General features: G+C 26.2%; 1 protein-coding gene across 1 annotated transcript in view; it reads right to left on the bottom strand.

The window, feature by feature from the left end:
- Positions 1–2,009: 2,009 nt before the first annotated feature.
- Positions 2,010–22,644, bottom strand: part of LOC111680601 (dendritic arbor reduction protein 1) — an 84,090-nt gene continuing 63,455 nt past the window's right edge. Inside the window, exons 5-6 of the mRNA XM_023442268.2 lie at positions 21,626–21,685; positions 2,010–2,455 (exon numbers count right to left, since the gene is read on the bottom strand). Coding sequence (XP_023298036.2) covers positions 2,268–2,455; positions 21,626–21,685 — 248 coding nt within the window. The 3' untranslated portion in view covers positions 2,010–2,267. The remainder of the gene's footprint in view (positions 2,456–21,625; positions 21,686–22,644) is intronic.

Genomic DNA, 22,644 nt, shown 5'->3' with positions numbered 1-22,644 from the left:
TTGTGAACTCTTCCGGAGAACTGATCCTCTTTGTCTCAGATCTTGTGAGAGAGTCCGATTTTTCCCTTGAAGTTTCGTTGGATTGACTAACTATGATTTCCTGAAGCATCTTTTTCAACTTCTTCCTCTGTGCTCCAGATAGTCTTTATTTGTAATGGGTAGTTTCACTATGCTATCACTCACTCACCTGTTTTTGCTAAAGATTGAAGGATGACGACACGTGACTCGCGAATAGATTAACACTTGGCGCCGGTACTGGGTTATTTAAGCCCTACACCGTAATCTTTATCTTTTTATTCTTATTTATACCCTACACCACTATAGTGGGGAGGGTATTATACGTTTGTGCTGATGTTTGTAACATACAAAAATATTGGTCCAATATCCAACTTAAAGTATACCGATCGATTCAGAATCATTTTTTGAGTCGATTAAGACATGTCCGTCCATCCGTCTGTCCGTCCATCCGTCTGTCCGGCTGCCTGGCTGTCCATGTAAACCTTGTGCGCAAGGTACAGGCCGCAGTTTTCAAGATAATTTGATGAAATTTGGACCAAGCTTGTTTTTTGACACAGGGACGAAGCCTATTGAAAATGGTTGAAATCGGTCCATTATTTCACCTAGCCCCCATACAACAGTACCTCCCGATTTGGGCTTTTTATGCCAAAATCACGTCAAATATACTATTATCTCTCTAAAAATTGGCACAAATAATATATAAATGACACTGCAAATTTCCGTAATGATCGGCCCTTATGTGACCTAAGCCCCCTTCAAAAAATGTCTTTAACGTCTAAAATTTACTTGTAACCATTTGTATCGCAATGAAACTCAACAAAATTAACTGTTATTTAAAAATATATACTTTTCCCAAATTTACCGAGGATTTGACCTACATAAAGACTCATTTAGAAATTTTTGCTTAATATTTGCTTAAATATTTTGGAATTATTGTAATATTCATTAAAGATTCTTTATAAAAAATAAAAAAATTTAAAATATACTCATGGTGTAGGGTATTATATGGCGGCCATGCCCGACTATACTTTCCTACTTGTTTTCAATGTAAGTTTTTTTCAGTTTTTGGTCCCCGGGGATATAATATTTTCAGGTAGTGGACAATCTGCCCTCCCTCAGCTTTAGTAGTGACTCTATAGCTGGGAGAAAACTGATGGTCCATCTTTAAAAGTTAAGTGAGTTTTTTAAATATGTTTATTGCTATCAACGCACACTGGGTATAGCTAGTTAGAAATAAAACTCAATTTGTTAAATTTTTTTTTTTAAATTTTTATTAAAATTTTTGTGCCAGCACTTTGGTGGTTTGTTTTCTTTTTCCATTTAAATTAACTCTATTTTATTTCTTTGTCATTTCTTTTTTTCTATATCTTTCTTTTCTACACAAGTACTAAGACCAACATGACATTTAAGGAATTTCTTTTCATTTATAGTTAAATTTAAATAAAAATTGAATTATCTTTTTTTAATACAAATAATTAAATATTATTTTGTAAACATTTATATAAATTACAATTATTTTAATAGCTTAAAAACTAATTTTACAATAAGACACAATTTTTCTCTTTTTTTTTCTAAGACACTTTTTAGTTTACTTTTAAGGAATTTTAAATACTTTACAAACTATTAAGTTTAATTTATTTTATTAAGATTTTTTTTTTTTTGCTTAAAAAGGAAACGTATACACAATAAAAAAATTTAAGTTAAAAATAATAGTTAATAGTTTTAAATTATTTAAAAATAAAAGGGCTAAGTTAGGGTTTAAAGTTGTAGGTTTTTTTTTTTTGTTGCAAAATTTACTGGGTTGAGGGGGGGGGGACAATAAAATAAATTATTAAAAAAAAAATTATACACAAGAAATTAAAAGAAAAAAAACAAATTTAAAATTTATTTTATAATTATTGATAATTATGGCAAATATTTTTCTGATAACAAAATATATTTTTATAAAACAAAACAAATTTTTATTATTATTTTTTTTTAATTTTAAATATTTTGTATTTTAATAATATTTTAGGTTTATTTTGTTGTTGTTGTTTTTTATAACTAGTTTTTTTATAATAGTACTTTTTTTTAATTTTTTAAACTAACATAACTAAAGTCCTTTGGATTGTTTGATAATAATGAACATCATTAGTGTGCTTTTGTTTTGCTTTATTTTTTTTTTAATTTTATATAATTTTAGGTTTTTTTTAAATTATTTTATTTAAATTAAAGTTTTAATTGTTTAATGGTGTTTTTCTGTTTTTTTTTTATTTATTTTTCGGTAAATGTCTTTTCATATGTAAAGCCAAATGATCACTTCTGGCAAAACTTCTTTCACATACAATACACTTAAAGGGTTTTGCTCCTGTGTGTTTGCGATAATGACGCGTTAACTCATCAGAACGTGCAAATCGCCACTCACATTCAGGCCATTGACAGGTATAGGGTTTTTCACCTGAAATTGGAAAAAAGAAAAGTCAACCATAAGTATTTTTATAAAATTTTAAAAGTTTTATTAAAACGTGACAAAATATAATTAAAACAACAACTGTTAGTTTGGCTTAAACCAAATTTATATAAAATTTCTTTCAGTCTTAGCACTTGTCATTAAAAATTGATTTAAATCTTTCTTTAGTTTTAATTTTCTAACAAACCAACAGTTTTGTCACTAATTAGAGAAAAAAATCAACAAATCCTGCATATTTTCCAAAAAAAATACAAAAAATGTCCATAAAGTTTGTTGCTTAAGTCTTTTGTTTTTTATTTTCACTTTAAACAAATTTCCATTCACATTGCATAATATTAAAATTCCTATACCACCAACTAAAACTTACAACACACTTACAAAATTGCTATCAAATCTTTGACATCACCTTAATTTCCTTTATTAAGAAAATAACAAAAAAAAAAACAAAATTTTCAAATTCAAAAACTAAATCACTAACCAGAGATTTAAAGTCTCTTTATGCTAGACTCCAGGCAATTGGTTTTGATTACTATTGTCATAATAGTTAACGATGCAAATCAAAACAAATCAAAGCAATCATCACAACTGCCAGGAAAATGTCAAAAATCTACAATTTTTTTTTCTTTAAAGCCGCCAACTAAATACAATAAACAGCCAATCATCTGTAAAGAAAAAAAAAATCCAAAAATCTTTTCAAAAACACACTACACAACCTACTACCATCAAATGAATGAGCCATATCAGACAAGAACTCAACTCTATTAAAATCTTTTTATTTTTTCTCCATATTTTTTCTTCATCTACTTATTACAGAAAAATAGGAAAAAACAGAAACCTTAAAATCGCTAAAAAGAGCTTTTTAAATGACGTCTCTTAGAAAAATTTTTGCCACATTTTGAATCAAGTTAAGAGGGGAAAAATGCACCATAATTGCTTTTAACAAGACAATGTATAATGCATTGATTAAATCCCCAAACAAGAAGTTTGGCTAAAAAGCTACACTATACATATGAACAAACTTAAACTCAAAATTTGGCAACAGATTTTTTGATTGAAGCTAATATACCGCCTACACACTTATACACTGCACTTATGTGTGTTCACATAAAGTCTACTAAATGCTGGGGAAAAAGTCTTTATAAAAATATTGTAACAAAAAAATCTAACAAAAAAATTTTGTAAAGCAATATTTGGCGTTAGGGAATCTTAGATACCCAACACCAAAGACTGGACGATATAGACTAGACTATAGACTATAAAATACACTATAGACTAGATTATAGACCATAGACAAGAATTTAGACAAGACTATGGACAACACTATAGACAAGTCCAAAGTCTAGACCATAGACAAGACTATGGACTAGACTTTGGACTTGACTACAAACCAGATTATAGACAAGACTATGTACAAGAATGTGGACAAGACAATAGAATATACTATGGACTACACTACTGAATAGAATATACACAAGACTATAGACTAGACTATAGACTAGACTATAGACTAGACTATAGACTAGACTATAGACTAGACTATAGACTAGACTATAGACTAGACTATAGACTAGACTATAGACTAGATTATAGACTAGACTATAGACAAGACTATAGACTAGACTATAGACTAGATTATAGACTAGACTATAGACTAGACTATAGACTAGACTATAGAGTAGACTATAGATTAGACTATAAACTATACTATAGACTATACTATAGACTATACTATAGACTAGACTATAGACTAGACTATAGATTAGCTATAAACTATACTATAGACTATACTATAGACTAGACTATATATTAGACTATAGACTAGACTATGGTCTAGTCTATAGGCTAGTTTTGTCTATAGTCGCGTATATAGTCTAGTATATACCCTAGTCTATGATTTAGTTTATAGTCTAGTCTATAGGCTTGTTTAGTTAATTGCACTTAGTGTTGACAATATTTGACAATATAGTACACAATAGGCTAGACTAAAGACAAGACTCAATACTAGAATATGATTAGACTATATACTAGATTAGACTTTATATTAGTCTTTTGACTAAACTTTAGACTGGAGTATATACTAGCATACATACTACTCTATAGACTAGACTAGACTGTAGACTATTTCTAATTGTTACATATGAAATGACCAAATCAATACTTCCGCCCAAAAAATTGTCAAAGTATTTTTTTTTGGTTTATTTGGCAGTGGTGGTGCAACAAATGAACCTTATAATATGTGACAGGCATTTTTCCTAAATACAATATTAAAAGTCATACCCAAAGAAGCAGGCATTCAACGAAGCACAAAACAAGCAGACAACAATTCAACAGCTAAAATAAACAGGCGTTTTAATATTAAAGATAAAATTTTCAGTTTTTTTTTTTCCTTTTTGTAACTTTTATGTTCCTTTTTAATATAAAAAAAGAGAAAAAAAAAACGTTTCTATAATGCAGCTAACAACTGCAAGTGGAGCATTCATAAGTGGCAGTGGCAGCAGCAAAAATATGAACAACAACAGCAAGCACACAAACAGCGACAAAAAAAATCAAGCTCGTTAGTGTGGAAATTCTTATTTAACAGAATTCAACAATCATGTTCATGAAAACGATTGATGTTGTCAGTATTTTAGCATTTATAAGCGTGCTCGCCTTATTTAGTCCATTAATAGGCACATAATTGCAATTGCAACAATAATAACAATAATATGAGAGTATGTACTTAGAGCAGCAGCAGCAACAGCAAGAGCAATCTAACAGCCTGCTTAAGCTTAGAAATTTTCCAAACAACAACAGCAACTACTATAAAAAACACATACAGTAGCACTAAAAGTTATTTAGTAAAACGGCAGTTAGACATTAATATCATAAGATAACTGTAATATTGAATTTGCTCCCCTTTTTTGTTTGGTATTGATGCTGATGTTGTTGTTAATGGAGGGGGCCCCCATTAAAATAGGGTTATTAAGCAACAAAATTACTTTTGGTAGAGCTGACTATGTATGAAAAAAAGGAACAAAGCTTTTTTGCTTTAGACAAGTTTTAATTTTTCTTCTATGTGTTTTTTTCCCAAATTGTGTTGATTTTTTTTCGAGTTCAATTCTTATGCTCACAATAGACAGTTTTATAGTTTTTTGTTGATTTTGTTTGTTAGTTGTAATTTTTTTTTGTGCGTAGGTGTTAAAAAATAAACATTAATTGGTGTAATGCATGAATCATAACACATTGTTAAATTGAATTTGAAGTTTTTGCACACAAAAAAAAATCAAACAAACTCTTTGAGTTATTGTGTGTAAATTGTTAATTGATTTGATGAAAAATGCATTGGCAGTTTTAGATATAAATAGAATAATTGGTTGGTTTTTTTCTTTGGTTGACTTAGAATAATATTTTTTGTTTAACGTTTTTAAAATCTATTTAGTTTTAATGGTTTTAATAGGCGGCGAACTAAAGAGACTTTAAGGCAGTTAAGTTAAATAAACATTTGAGCTTTTAGCAACTTGCTTAAAGAACACTTTTACAACTTTAATAAGGGATTTATGGTTAAATTTTCTTTGGAATAAAGCTTGTTCTTTTGAAAACATTAAAGTGAAGTAAGTTTTTCTTATAAAAAGGTTTTGATATGGAAAAAAGTTTTTTTTTTAAGAAAATAAGAGCTTTTAAATACAATTTCTTTAAGATAAAACTTTTCATGCAAAAAAAGTATAAAAATTTAAAATCCTTATTATAAAAAGCTTTTTACGAAAATTCTATAAAGAAGCTTGTCATGAAGAGCTTTTAATACGAACAAACTTTTATTATTAAAAAACTTTATTATAAGAAAGCTTTTATTATAAAGCATTTATATAAAAATTATTTTATGAAAAGCTTTTTATAAAAAAATATATTAATAAAAAGCTTTTCTTAAGAAAACTTTTTGAAAAAAATAAGAAAATTACTATTTTCTAAAAAAGCTTTTTATAAGAATACTTTTGGTTAAAAAGTATTTTATTTAAAAAGCTTTTTATAGAAATTCTTTGAAAAAAGCTATTTATAGAAAAAAAATTATTTATGGAAATATTATAATAAAAAAGCTACTTTTATGAGAAAAGTTTTTACCAGAAAGAAACTTTTTGGAGCCAAAAAGCTTTTGCTTTTTGTAAAAACTTTAAAAATACTCATTGTGAAAATATATATAAAAACCTATGAAATTTTTTTTTATTTTAAAAGCATTTTATGAAAATCCATTTCTAACAAAAGCATTTTGTAAAAGACATTTTATAAAAAGCTTTTAAATATAAAGTTGACAAATACTTTTTTGTAAACAAGTTTACTTGATAATTTTTCTTATTTTTTTTTTTTACAAAATGTGTAAATAAAAAAGCTTTTTGTGTGAAAAGCTTTCTTGAATCCAAAAATTCTTTGAAACGATTTTTTTAGAATGAAAGTTTTAAGATAAGCTCTTTGTAAGATATTTTTTTGGATAATATCTTTTTATAAAAAAGCTTTTCTAAGAAAAAAGCTTTTTATAAAAAAGTTTTTCTAAGAAGAAGCTTTTTATGAGAAAGCTTTTTAGGAAGAAGGCTTTTTACAAGAAAGCTTTTCAGAAAGAATGCTTTTTATAAAAAAGCATTTAAGGAAGAAAGCTGTATAGGAAGAATGTTTTTTATAAAAACTTTTATATAAAATATTTTTAGAAAAAAATCCGACTAAACTTTATTGTAATTGCTACTCCATGCAAATTCTAATTTGCTGTAAATACTTTTCTTCACACTTATGTATTTCAACAAATATTTGAATCATTTGCCTAAAGCTTTAGCTTCAAAACTAATTATTCTAAGAATTCATTACAATCTTTCGAATCTAATAATCTTTAATTCTAGAACATTGTTTTTTTTTTAATTATATTCATTAAAAATTTAATTATCTCGACTACTTTAATATGACCGCTCATGTTTGCAATATTTTCCCACGTTGTTAATCTTGAAATAATATTTTTATATTTTTTTATATACTTTTTTCATAAACTTGCATTTGTTAAGATTTTTTTATTTTTATTTTTTTTTTAATTAAAATATACAATACATCAAAAACAATTTGTCAAATGTCGTTTATACGAACAAACTATATTTTGTTAAAAATATGCTAAAAACTATAAAAAAAAGTTTTTTTTTGTTTTGTTGTACTATAAACATACACTTTTAATAACTAACAAATGCAATTGCTTAGTTGCAAAATCAATTCTAATTCATGGATGAATGTTAACACACACACACATATACACAACAAAAAATCTAAATAAATGAAGAAAAAAAATCAAGAGAAAAAAAACAAAGAAAATTAAAACAGAAAACAAGCGTTGAAACAAGACAAGAAACTTAAGAAAAAAAGATTTTTTCTATGTTTCTTTACTTACATACATATTTCTAACAAACATTAAAACAATTGACAAGAACATAAATGCAACATGTACATACACTTACACCAACCACCATGATTGCAGCAGTTGCCTGTTGCTGCTGCTGCAGCACCACCATTAGATTTATATATGCTGCAGCGTGTTGTTGTTGTTGTTGTTATGGAATCATGGAGACATGGGTCTATAGACAATAATAAATGCTAATACGTGTTTTGGCCAGACTAAGACATCGATCGTCTCAGCTACATAACAATAATAAAAATGAAATCAATTGCAAATAAATGCTAAAATACAAACGAAACGAAAACTTTTTTTGTTCTTTTTGTTTTGTTTTCTAGAAGAAATAAACAAAAAACCGAATAGAAAACATTTGTCAGTAAATGGAGATGAAGAAAAATATGCAGAACTACTGCCAGGTTTACTACCAAGTTTAATAGAAGTTAGAATTTTATATTTAGGTTAGAAACGAAGTTGAGGGTGCCCTACTTTATAACAGCAAGTATTAAGAAGAAAAGCTTAAATATAGAAAAGCATTAACAGTACTATTTTTAAGAGAAATAACACTCAGGCATTAAGACTTACAAATACATTGAGAAAGTAAGTTCTTTACTTAATAACAGCTAGTGCTAACAAGAAAAGCTTAAAGATAGAAAAGCTTTAACACAGCTTTAAAAAAAGTTCTCACAAATATATTAATCGTGTTACTTTCTCTGGAAAATAAAAGAGTAGAAACGAAAGGTGGTGAAATTGAAGGATACAAGAAAGCTTAAAGCTTTAGACAAAGCTTCATTTTAGAAATAATTACAATTAAAGTTTTCCATTTAATTTTTTTGTGTTTTCAAAAGCAAATAAAAATATTATTTCATATTCATTAACAATTCGTTGAATACTTTGTGTAAGATTACCATCAACTAAAGGTGTATATTTTATAACAAATAAATTGAATTTCTTATGAAAAACGTGGCTTTATTTAATTGAAATATTCAGAAAATATTGAAGTTAACAAATTTATGATTTTATTTGAAGTTTTTATTTTTCACTTTTCAAATTATTTATATTCTCTATAGAAATGTTTATAGTAACTGAAACTAAAAATATTGATTTTAATTATATAAAATAACATTTTCTTCTGGATGGATTTATTTGAAAATATATATTTTTTCCATATTTATTTGATATTTATCAAAAGCACGAAAAAAAAAACATTTTTAAAATTTGCAAATATTTTGAGGAATTAAAAAAAAAAAATTATGAAATTTTCTATGAAAAATATTTAGTTAAAATCTATAAATATATAGAAAAGTCAAGTAAATTAATTTATTTGGTTATGACACAGACTTAACGATTGAAGCCTATAATTATGTTATTTTTGACTATAGACCAGAGGAGCTCAATATTGCCATTACATAACACGCGTTATAGGATAAGAAAATTCTACTGACGCTAAGTTGATACACATACACTATAGGTTTAATTCTTCTTCATTATATGATGAGCAATATCAGTTGATAAGTGAATTTTAAAGTCATTTTCTGACGAGGAGTTTATATGGGAACTAGGGTCCGATCATTGCAAAAATCGGTAGTGTTGTTAAAAATTCTATAAAACTAAGTTTTGCCGGTTTTTTGTTGACTTACTAGAATATTTAACTTAATTATGATCCCAGACAGATAGACAGATAGACAGATAGACGGACAGACATAGCTAAATCAACTCAGAAATCGATTCAAAGCCGATTGGTATAATTAAAGGTGTAAGGCCAATATTTTTGGGTTTTACACACATTTTTGAGTGTTACCAACTTACTCAAAAATGAAAGAAGGTACAAAACGAAAACTTATATTCTGATCAGTTGGAATTGATTTGAATTATAATTTGATGTCTTAGAAATTTTCCAATTATTAACTCCATTTATTTTATACATTAAACAAACAATCAAAGAAAAACTCTCATAAATTTATTATACAATTAAAGCACTTATTCATGTTCATACATTAGGTAGAACAATATTTTTTTTTCAAATTGTTAACGAATACACTAAAAGCTTTTAATAAATTCAATGACAATTAAATTTAAAAAAAAATAAATATACAAAAAGAAAACAACAGAAATGCTTAAACATCAATACAACAACGAGATTATATATAAGATTTCACCAAGATTTGTCATCGTCAGACTTACAACTACAAAAAAAAACGTTACAAATCCTTCATAAAAATTGTGGTTGAAAAAAAAACTGTGTCATTTGTTTTATTTATTTAAGTCTTGACAAAAAAAAATTCATAAAAATTTTGTGATTACTGAGACTCACTCATTCGTCTCGTACGTAACAACCATTTAATCACCAAACAATTGTTAATAAAAATTTCTACGAAATTTTTATATTTTCTTATTATTATTATGGTTGTGATTTTTTTGTGTTTAATAATAAAAATAACATAATAATTTCATTCGTATATAAGTGCAGTGTTGTGATTTTGTTTATATGCATTTTAATTTTGTTTTATATATTGACACACTTTTTAAATATATTCATCGGTATAATAAGTTCTAGATAAAGCTTGTAAAAAACTCTATTGGTGGAGAACGTAACAAGCAGTGTGCATTGACTTTTTGTCAAACTGCTGGTACGTTTTATTTTCATATATGTATTAATGTATGTAAATTAAAGCGTTTTAAGCTTTATTTTATAAAAAGCTCAAAAGCCTTAATATAAAAGTTTTAAGCAGCTTTTAATGGTCAGATATCTTAACCAACACAAAACTTTTGAAATTTATGACAGAGTGCTTCAAATTCGATGTCTACCCAACTTTATATTGTCTATAGACACATTTTATCATCTTGACATTACAAAACAGAAAACTTAAAAATAAAATAAATCGTAACGTAGATCTTTTGCATGAATGTCATAAAAAAAGTTATTATTATATTCATATAATTGATAACATTTTTTTGGTTTTATTTCTTTAGCTTGATATCTCCCCAAAAATAATATAAAAATTGTTAAAAATCTCTGAACATTCTTATAGAGTAAAATTAAAATTAAGGTAAATAAAAATCCAACAAAAAAACCCCTGTTGTCGGCGTTGTATTCATTTCGTGTTGGAATTTTGATTAATATTATAAAACAAACAATAAAAAAACTTTTACTTTAAATTTTTTTTAGCAAAAAACAAAGGAACAGAGAATTGTCTTCTTTTTCTATACATGATTCGACAAAATATCTTTATAAGGGATTACGGTGAATATAATTAGTGGTTAATTAAGTAATTAAGGCGATCGAAATTTGGGTTTCATTTAATTTATTATAAAGTAAGAAGTAGGTGAGATTATCTATTGGATTCCTTGTATTACTGCAAGTTTATTGTTGAACTCTAGTTGTAGACTAGACTACAAACTAAATAATAGACTAGACCTGACTTTAGACTAGTCTAAAGACTATACTAAAGGATAGACTAGTTACTAGACTATAGACTAGACTATAGACTAGACTATAGACTAGACTATAGACTAGACTATAGACTAGACTATAGACTAGACTATAGACTAGACTATAGACTAGACTATAGACTAGACTATAGACTAGACTATAGACTAGACTATAGACTAGACTATAGACTAGACTATAGACTAGACTATAGACTAGACTATAGACTAGACTATAGACTAGACTATAGACTAGACTATAGACTAGACTATAGACTAGACTATAGACTAGACTATAGACTAGACTATAGACTAGACTATAGACTAGACTATAGACTAGACTATAGACTAGACTATAGACTAGACTATAGACTAGACTATAGACTAGACTATAGACTAGACTATAGACTAGACTATAGACTAGACTATAGACTAGACTATAGACTAGACTATAGACTAGACTATAGACAAGACTATAGACTAGACTATAGACTAGACTATAGACTAGACTATAGATTAGACTATAGACTAGACTATAGACTAGACTATAGACTAGACTATAGACTAGACTATAGACTAGACTAGACTATAGACTAGACTATAGACTAGACTATAGACTAGACTAGACTATAGACTAGACTATAGACTAGACTATAGACTAGACTATAGACTAGACTATAGACTAGACTATAGACTAGACTGTAGACTAGACTATAGACTAGACTATAGACTAGACTATAGACTAGACTATAGACTAGACTATAGACTAGACTATAGACTAGACTATAGACTAGACTATAGACTAGACTATAGACTAGACTATAGACTAGACTATAGACTAGACTATAGACTAGACTATAGACTAGACTATAGACTAGACTATAGACTAGACTATAGACTAGACTATAGACTAGACTACAGACTAGACTATAGACTAGACTATAGACTAGACTATAGACTAGACTATAGACTAGACAATAGACTAGACTATAGTCTAGTCTAGTTTATAGTCTAGTCTAGTCTAGTCTAGTCTATAGTCTATAGTCTATAGTCTATAGTCTATAGTCTATAGTCTATAGTCTATAGTCTATAGTCTATAGTCTATAGTCTATAGTCTAGTCTAGTCTAGTCTAGTCAATAGTCTAGTCTATAGTCTAGTCTATAGTCTAGTCTATAGTCTAGTCTATAGTCTAGTCTATAGTCTAGTCTATAGTCCAATCTATAGTCAAGTCTATAGTCTAGTATATAGTCTAGTCTATAGTCAAGTCTATAGTCTAGTCTATAGTCTAGTCTATAATCTAGTCTATAGTATGGTCTATATTCAAGTCTTTAGTCTAGTCTACAGTCAAGTCTATAGTGTAGTCTATAGTCTAGTCTATAGTCTAGTCTATAGTCTAGTATATAGTCTAGTCTATAGTCTAGTCTATAGTCTAGTCTATAGTCTAGTCTATAGTCTAGTCTATAGTCTAGTCTATAGTCTAGTCTATAGTCTAGTCTATAGTCTAGTCTATAGTCTAGTCTAGTCTAGTCTATAGTCTAGTCTAGTCTATAGTCTAGTCTATAGTCTAGTCTATATTCTAGTCAAGTCTATATTATAGTCTATTCTATAGTATAGTCTAGTCTATAGTCTATTCTATAGTCTAGTCTATAGTCTAGTCTATAGTCAAGTCTATAGTCAAGTCTATAGTCAAGTCTATAGTCTAGTCTATAGTCTAGTCTATAGTCTAGTCTATAGTCTAGTCTATAGTCTAGTCTATAGTCTAGTCTATAGTCTAGTCTATAGTCTAGTCTATAGTTAGTCTATAGTCTAGTCTATAGTCTAGTCTATAGTCTAGTCTATAGTCTAGTCTAGTCTATAGTCTAGTCTATAGTCTAGTCTAGTCTATAGTCTAGTCTATAGTCTTATCTACAGTCAAGTCTATGTTCTAGTCTATAGTCTAGTCTATAGTCTAGTCTATAGTCAAGTCTATAGTCTAGTCTATAGTCTAGTCTATAGTCTAGTCTATAGTCTAGTCTATAGTCTAGTCTATAGTCAAATCTTCAGTCTGGTATATAGTCTAGTATACATATCTGTTACTACAAAGAAAAATAAAAAAACCTTATTTATAATTTTTTAGCTTGCTGCCGCAGATTTGTTGGGTTTGTGATGTCAATTTAAAGAGGTCAAGAAGGTGATTTTGTGGCATTTACAAATACTGTTTAATATTCCAGAAAATGAAATATTCTTAATTTTTAAAAAATTAAAGATTCTAATAATTTTTTTTTGGCACAAAAATCAATCAACCTTTTTGTTTGTATTAAAAATCGGAAAATATTGCTGTAATTTTTCCTTAAATATTAACTGTGTACATATTTTTTTTAATAGCCACCTTTTGACTTAAGATGATTAAAAAAAAATATTCTGACATTTTCACTTATTTGCATAATTTTAGCTGTTTACACCCCAAATATACGTTTACTGACAATTTCTGTTAGTTTTTATTAAAAAAACAACAACAGCAACATAAGATGATGGTAGCTTAACAAAAAAAAAAACTATAAAAAGATATTATTAACCAAAAGTAGTCAACACATTATTTATAATCTGTTAAAATATCACATTAACAAACAAATACCAAAAAAATTTTTTAAACATTTCTGTTTTTTTTTTTCAAAATAATAAATTTACGAAAAAAATCTACATATCATTTGATATAAAATACTAGTGATTGCATTTTTTATGCATAAACTATTTAAATGTCAATTGTTATTAAAATAAAATGGAAAAAAATAAATAAATATTTCAAAAGGAATGAATAAATGCCTTTTTTATTGAAAAAAAGGTATGACCACTAGAGTTTAAAATTTGCTTAAAATTTAAATTTGAAAAGATGACAAACTGACATTAGTAGGAAAAATTTATGTCATTTTTTCAGGTAGGAAATGTTAGGCGAATGTATATGATGGAACAAAATAGTTAACAAAAAGTTATTTGCCAAAATTATTTGGGTTTTGGTTTGTTATCTATTTGAACTGAATTTTTTAAAAAAGCTTTACGTATTTTTTCCTTAAAAAGCTTCTTAAAATTTTCTTTTATTCCAAAAAGTTTCCCTAAAAAAGCTTTTGTTCTAAAAATTTTAAACAGGTTGGTTTCTTAAAAAGCTATTTACTTTAAAATATTTTTTCTTAAAAAGCTTTTTTTCTCAGGTTTTTCATAAAAAAGCTCTTATACGGAAAAACTTAATAAAGTTTATTTTTCTTAAAAACTTTTTTAATAAAATATTAAAAAAATACTTTTTCTTAAAAAGCTTTTTTACTAATAAACTTGATTAATTTTTTTTCATTAAAAGATTTTTACTTAAACAGCTTTAAAAATGCTTTTATCTTAAACTTTATAATGTTGTTATCTTAATAAGCTTATTATTTAAAATATCTCTTAAAATATCAAAAGAGCCTTTCCCTAAAAAGCTTAAAGACTTTTATACATAAAATGCTTTAAAATACATCATTTTCTTTCGAAAGCTTATTTTATGTTTCTCTGTTGAACTAAAAGTTTTATCTCAAAACTGTTAAATCCCTCCTTTCTGTAAAAGTTTATTTCTTAAAATTAATTTTTTTTAAAGTTATTTTTTTAATTTTTGCTTAAAATTCTTCCAACAAGTTTTTACTTTTAAAAGCTTTAAAATTTTATATTTCCTAAAGCTTCAAAATTATGTTTTTGTTAAAAGTTCTTTTGTAAAAGTTCTTAAAGGGCTTCAAAAACATTATTTTCTTTCAAAAGCTTTTTCGTAATGCTTCGCTTTTCTTGAAAAGCTTATTTCCTCAAATTTATTTAACGAACAAATTTTCAAGATATTTTTTACTTCAAAAACTTTATTTTCTTTCATAAACTTTGTAAAAAACTTCAAACAGAATCTTTTCTTAAGAAATCTATTTTTTTTAATAATTTTATTAAAAAGTTTTCAAAAGTTTTTTTACTTAAAAATCTTACAATAAATCAAATTTTCACACAAAATTTGTTCTATAAACTTTTGATAAATGTTTATGAATAAGACAGTTAAACTTTAAGAACTTTAAAATGTTAGTTTTCTAAAAGTTTCAAAATTAGGGTTTCTGAGTACGCTTTACCATTAAATAGTTGTATAAACGTTATTTTCTCAAAAAGCTTCAATAAGAGTTTTCTTAAAAAAACTTCAAAAAGCTTTTTTTAATTTCTTAAATATTTTGTCCCTTTAGAAAGCTTAAAATTTAAATAGGATTTTAAAAAAGCAAAAAATCTTTTAGTCTTTATAAAAAAGGTTTTATTTAAATCTTTTTTTAAACAAAATACTTCTTTATTATCTAGCATTAAAAGCTTTTTCCTAAATTTCATTAAATTGTTTGTTTAAGATGTAAAATGCATACGAAACAAGAGTTAGAATCATTCAAAACGTTTTTTTTTTTTCTAAAAAGCTTTTTTACTTCAAAAAGGGTTATAAATCTGCAAAGTTTATAAAAGTATTTTTTGTTAGAAACTTTAAAGAAGCTTTTTTATTTAAAAGCATTAAAATTCATATAAAAGCTTTTTCTTACAAAGCTTTAAAAAGCTTTTTTCTTTAAAAGTATTAAAAAGCTTTTTGTCTTAAAAAGTGTAACAAAGCTTTTTCATTAAAAGCTTCAAAAAGATTAAAAATATTTTTTCCAAGTAAGAAATGTTGCACAACTTTGTTTTAAAAATTTGATGGCAACTAAATATTTACCAATAATTGCACTAGTATTACAGATTACCACACTTTGCATAAACTTTTTCAAAAAAAAAGTTCCCAAAACAAATTGCATCAAAATCAACACATTCAGCTGGGCGTCTAAAATTATAACATTTCAAAATCCATTATACTTATTTATTCTTTAAGAGCAAACAACAAATCTGTTAAATTTGCTGCCGTTTGTCTAAATAATTTTTCAATTTAAAATCTATGTTGTTGTGTTTTTATTTTTCTATTTGTGGATTTCGCAAAACGTGATTTAAAAGTCTTGTGGTCAAATTTTTATGCATTAAATTATACAAAAAGAAAAAAAAGTCGAAGAAAAATCACTCCACATGGAAGAAACAAATGTTGATTGTTTAGATTTTTCTGAACGCCTTTCGTGCTTTAAACCATGCGTTGTTGCATCATCATTATCAACAACAACAGCAAAAGCCTCATGGACGATGTCTTATTACAAAATCATCCAACAATATAAAAACCTCCAAAAAAATAGTGGGTTTCAAACTTAAATAACATGATCTCCCTCTGAAAACCAACAAACAGATCTTTGGTCATAGTTAACATTAGTCCACATAAAAACAGCTTCCTTCTGACCGAGTAAGTTATTGCGGCAGTAGAGTATGTAGTAGTTTTTCTTTTCTTACACCAACAAAAACTTAAACTCAAACAAAAATAACTAGTGATGTCAGTATAAATAGAAAAAAAAAAAAATTTCCCCCCTCCCCCCCAAAAATATGTAGTATGACTGTGACTCAGATTACATGCGCTAAAATTTGTCTGTTCAAATAATTTTTGAGTTTTGTTACATCTATACATAAAGATTTGTATAATTTTTTTGCGCCTTTTTGTTTCTGAGCATTTGAAATCATTTCATTACATTTTTATATACGCCTGATTGCAAAAACAAGCACACAAATTAATAAAATTAAATTGCAGCATTTATTTTCTTTTTATTTAAAACAACAACAACAACAAAAAAAGAGCTTTACGAAAAAGTCTCTTAAATAAATAACGTAAATGTCTGCCAGTCTTGTGTTGTATTCACTCATTTTGTTCATTCATCTTGTGGCTAGTTTTACAAGCAATTTTTATGGTATATAATGCTGATAATTAATTGTGGGTTATGTGGTGATTTATTAAAGCTTTTATTAAATGAAACTGCAAAACAATCAGCTTTAAGCATTAAATATTTTTTTCTATTTAATTTTGAAATATTTACTAATTTTTAGATTTTTATTTACAGTTTGAAGGGAAGAAAATCTTAAATTTTTACTTTAATATTAAATAAAAACAGATTGTTTTTGAAAACTAATCAAAAGCTCTTTTCTTCAAAATATTTATTTCAAAAAACTTATCTCTTCAAAAGAGCTTATTAAAGAAACGTGAAACTAATTTCAAAAAAAGAAAAAATAATAATCAAAAAGCTTTTTAGCTTTTATCGAACACTGTTTTTTCTTAAGAGTCTGAGAAAGCTGATTTTCTTGAAAATTTTCTTTTTCAAAGAAAGAACATAGTGTTATTGCGAGAAGTCATAATAGAGCTTTGTATTAAAAGCTTTTATTAAAGATTAATTTGATTTTTCATTAAAGCTTTAAGAAACTAGTAAGAAACTAATATTAAAAATTCTAAAAATGCTTTTTATCTCAAACAGCTAGAAAATATTTTGTTTATAAAAACAAGGTTTATAAATCTACAAAAAGGTTTTTTTTTTTTGTAAAGTTTAAAAAAGCTCTTTTAGTTAAAAACATTAAAATGCATATAAAAGCTTTTTTCTTAAAAAGCATATAAAAGCTTTTCTCTTAAAAAGCGTTTAAAAACTTTTTTTAAGAAACATCCAAAAGCTTTTTTCTTAAATAGCTTTTTGTCTTAAAAAGCATAACAAAGCTTTTTCCTCAACTGCTTTAAAAAGCATTCATTGCCTTTTACTTGGAACATATAAGAAAAGCTTGCAAAAGTGTTTTAACACTTTTTTTCTTAAAAGCTCTTAAAATAGTTTTTCTTAAAAAACTTTAAAAAATTTATGTTTCTATAAAGTTAAAAAATTCCCAAAAAAAAACTTTTGTCTAAAGCTTTTTACTAAAAAAAACTCTTAGAGCTTTTTGGGGTTCAAAATTTAGCTTAAGAATCAAAAAAACCTTTTTTAATTTAACAAAATATTTTATTTCTTAAAATAACTTTGAAAATCCTGAAAGACTTTTACTGCTCAAAAAGCTTAAAAAATATATGTTAAAAATAGTTTTTTTTTCAAAAATCCAAAAAAGCTTTTTGTTTAAAAAATCTTGAGAAAATCTTGAGAAAATCTTAAAAAGGATTTTATTATAAAGCAATATTTAACTTCAAAATCGTAAATATAATCAATCATTTTTTTCTAAAAAAGTCGAAAAAATTATAATAAAAAAGCTTTCTAGGAAAAAGATAATAAAATAAAGCTTTCATAAAAAATGGTTTTCACGCAAGTGCTTAAAAAGCTTTGTTTGGTTGAATTGCATAAAAGAGCTTTCGTTTTTAAAAAAAACTAAAAGAATTTTGTTTTTACAAACCTTAAAAATTTCTTTTATATTAAAAAAAATTAATTTAAATTGTTAAAAGCTTTAGAAGGTTTTTTTTAAAAAATATATAATTTCAAAATCTTAAAAAGATTAAAAAAGTTAACTCCTTCTTAAAAAGCTTTGAAACTAATTTTCCTTAAAAAAGATTAAAAATAAGTTTTGTTTCAAAAAACCTTAATAGGTCTTTTCTCAATAAGCATTTTTCTTTAAAATCTTACAAAGGTTTTGTATAGTAAATCGTGAAAAAACTTGTCTACTAAAGATCATATAAAAGCTTAAAGTAATAAAACTTTGTTTTAGCGTTAAAAAGTTTTTGTTTAGAAATCTTTTCAATTAAAAGTTTTTCGAATTTTTATTTTAAATTCTATAAAAAAAAGAACTGAATCCTTGGAAATATCCCTTCGCCTCTTTTACCAAAAGTTTTTATAAGTTTTTTCTAAAATATCCTAAGGTTTTTTCTCAAAAAGCTTTTAAGAAAAAAATTTTTTTCTTGAAATTGTGTAAAAACAGCTGAAGTGTCAAAAATATCCTTTTTGCCTTTTCCACAGTAAGTTTTTAAACAAAAAACTTCTTTAAAATTCTTAAGACGTTTCATAGCTTTCAATATAAACTCACCACGCTAGCTGATCTATTCTAAAATATCATATTTGTTCTAGATATTATTTCATTATTTTCCTAACATAAACTAATTGCAACAAATTTATTTCACTATTTTCCTCTTTCATAATTATAATGATTCCTAACAAACCAACCACAATTTAAACTAATTTAATTTTCCTCTTCTTCTTTGAAAGCAAGTCTCCTTAAAACTGTCATAAACTCATTAAAATATCTAACAACTAGTATTAATCTAGTTACAACACAGATTATATTCATTATCTCAATTATTTGATTAAATCTCAATTTCAACTACAAGATCTTAAAATCAGTGACTAACTAAAGCATACTTGTTGATTATAAATATTTAAACATCATCAAATTGCTATGGCAGTAGCAACAACAACTTTAAGAGTTTATTTTTAAGTGTTTTTATAATGAAAACAAGCCACCTTTTTAGCAAATATTACATTGCTGTATACAGCAGCGGCAGCAGCAAGCAGTTGCTGTAGTAGGAATAGCAAGAAGTAGAGAGAAAAAAGAAAAAAAAAACAGAATTTAGTTTAAAGGTTTCGTAATGAGGTATGGACACGTTCTACTAACTAAATCTTTTAGAGTATGAATTGTTTAATACAGCACGCCTCTTGTTGTATACACAGATCAACATCCTTTTTTTTTTTTCTTCTTCTTCTTCTTCTTTTTCTACTTCTTTTACAACTTCTCTGGTTTATATGGAAACAATTTCTATAGTCTTGATTTCAATGTTGTTGGATTCTTGTTGTGTAAACGGAACATGAGCAATGAATGCACTTTATTGCTATGTGTTGTTATTGTAGCTTTTATGGGTCACTATGTTAAGTTGTTGTATTACGTTATATCAGCAACAATAATAACAGAAGCTGATGCAGCAACAACAACAACAGCAACCTCAACAACAACAATCAAGAAGTCAGTCAGTGAGCAAGTGAATAAAGAACAAACAACGCAACATAAACATGGTACAAGTGGCAGTGGCAGTGGCAAAAAAATTGCCTTTTTTCTGTTCACAATACACAAACTACCTCTTATAAATTAGGTTAAGTGATGAATGAACAAACGAATCAACCATTCAACCAAACTACTAAATAATCCAATCCAACAGAACGTCTGAACATCTCGGTACATAACACTACACTTCATACAAACATATAACATGCATTTTAAAGAGCCTGTTGTTGAATGAATGGGTCAGCAAATGAATGAAAGAATAATATAATTTTATTTCATTATATTTTATTTTTACAAATGAAATTTTCCATTATTATTCTTCTCTTTCCTTTCAACAATATATTGCAATTTATTCTTTTGTTATGAATTCTTTACAAAAAAAAAAAACAAGAAATAAATGAAATTTTTAAGAATTTTTTTGTTAAAGAAAAAATAGCACATTAATTTTAATCACCTGCTAACGTGGGCCGTTTGTAGAAAAGAAATTACATTGTCTCAAGAATTCTAGTTTAAAAATTGCCTTAAAATATGCTACACTTTAGGGAAAACTTACTTCTTTAATGGAACTATTTGTACAGATTTTTGGAATACTTATCCTTGAAAATAAACAGAAATTTTTAAGATTTTTTTTGTTTAAAAAAATAGCACGTTTATTTTAATCACCTGCTAACGTCGGCTATTGTAGAAAAGAAATTAAATTGTCTTAGAGTTTCTAGTTTAAAAATTGTCTTAAAATATGCTACACTTTAGGGAAAACTTATTCCTTTCAAGGAACTATTCAAACAAAATTTTGGAATATTCTTGAAATTAAACAGAAATTTTTAAGATTTTTTTCTTTAAGAAAAAATAGCACGTTTATTTTAATCACCTGCTGACGTCGGCTGTTGTAGAAAAGAAATTAAATTGCCTTAGAGTTTCTAGTTTAAAAACTGCCTTAAAATATGCTACACTTTAGGGAAAATTACTTCTTTAATTGGAATATTTGTACAGATTTTTGGAATATTCTTGAAAATAAACAGAAATTTTTAAGAATTTTTTTTGTTAATGGAAATAGCACATTAATTTTAATCACCAACTTACGTGGGCTGTTGTGGAAAAAAATTAAATTGTCTCAGAAATTCTATTTCAGAAAATGCCTTAAAATATGCTACACTATAGAAAAAATTTACTCTTTTAAAGGAATTATTCGTACAGATTTTTGGAATATTCTCGAAAATAAACAGATCAATTTTTTTTAATTTGTCTTCATTATATCGTTAGCAATGTTCTTTTCTTATAATTTTAAATTCATCTTTAAAGAAAAAAATTATCTTTTCAAAAAACTCAAAACTGAAATTCAAAAGATTTAAGACACAAACCTTTTAATTAGCAAACATAAGAAAAACAGCAAAAAGTAATATCTCTAGCATTTCGCGCTTTAATTAGTAATTAAATAACAAATAAAACTAATAAACGATTAAACAAACTCATTTCTTACCTGTATGAATCCTTTGGTGTGCCTTTAAATGTGAACTTTTGGTATAAACTTTTGTACAACCTGTCAATGAAATAGAAAAAAAAAACTTTAATAAATCTTTAGAAAGGTTAACAAGAGAGAGAGAAAGAAGCATAATAACTAATAACGAATTATAAATTAATAACACATATTTTTTTCCTAAATCACTTCAATTGTAAATATTTTACCACAACAACACGATTAACACGATTTTTTGTGGTGGCAATAACAATAAAAATCTTCCCTTTTGCCACTTGTTCAAATCAAATAATACATATAGTTTCCCCCTCATTTGAAAGTCAAACTACAACTGTAAATTGTAATTTTAAAATGTTTTTTTTTCCAAACAATTCCTACAACACAAATATAAATGCATATAAAAGGTGCCAGATAAATAACTTTATAAAAAGAAAAAAAAAAGTAGAAGATTTTTTTCTCTTTTCATATTACAACACTCTGAAATAAATCTATCTCGAAATTTATTTGTGGCGAAATGCAATTTAATACAAAATCTACAGCAAAAATAAAATACCAAACGAATAAAATCCAAATAGAATTGGTTTTGGAAGAAATCAAACAACCAACCAACCACCTATTTATTCGTAGTACTTAACTACAATAATACTACTTACTAATAATAATAATGGTAGTATGTGTAGAGGAGTTTTGCTGTTTCTGCTATAATATGTTGCATGTTATTTTAATGTTGGCAACCTGTTGCTTGTCGTGTTTTATGTTAAGACTTGCAACGAAAAAAAAGATCACAAATAGTAAAAAGAAAAAACTGATATTCAAACATTGTGATCTGGTAAGGGATTTGAAGGTATGTTTTCATTTTGGGAAAAGTTAAAGGTTCAAGTAAAGGCCCTTAGGTTATAAAACAAACTAACTATTCTAGTCTATAGTCTAGTCTATATTCTAGTCTATAGTCTAGTCTATAGTCTAGTCTATAGTCTAGTCTATAGTCTGGTCTATAGTCTAGTCTATAGTCTAGTCTATAG

Source organism: Lucilia cuprina, chromosome 5 (assembly GCF_022045245.1).
Source record: "Lucilia cuprina isolate Lc7/37 chromosome 5, ASM2204524v1, whole genome shotgun sequence".
Lineage (NCBI taxonomy): Eukaryota > Metazoa > Arthropoda > Insecta > Diptera > Calliphoridae > Lucilia > Lucilia cuprina.
The sequence above is the reverse complement of the archived record's forward strand: the minus strand, read 5'-3'. Positions and strand labels throughout refer to the sequence as shown.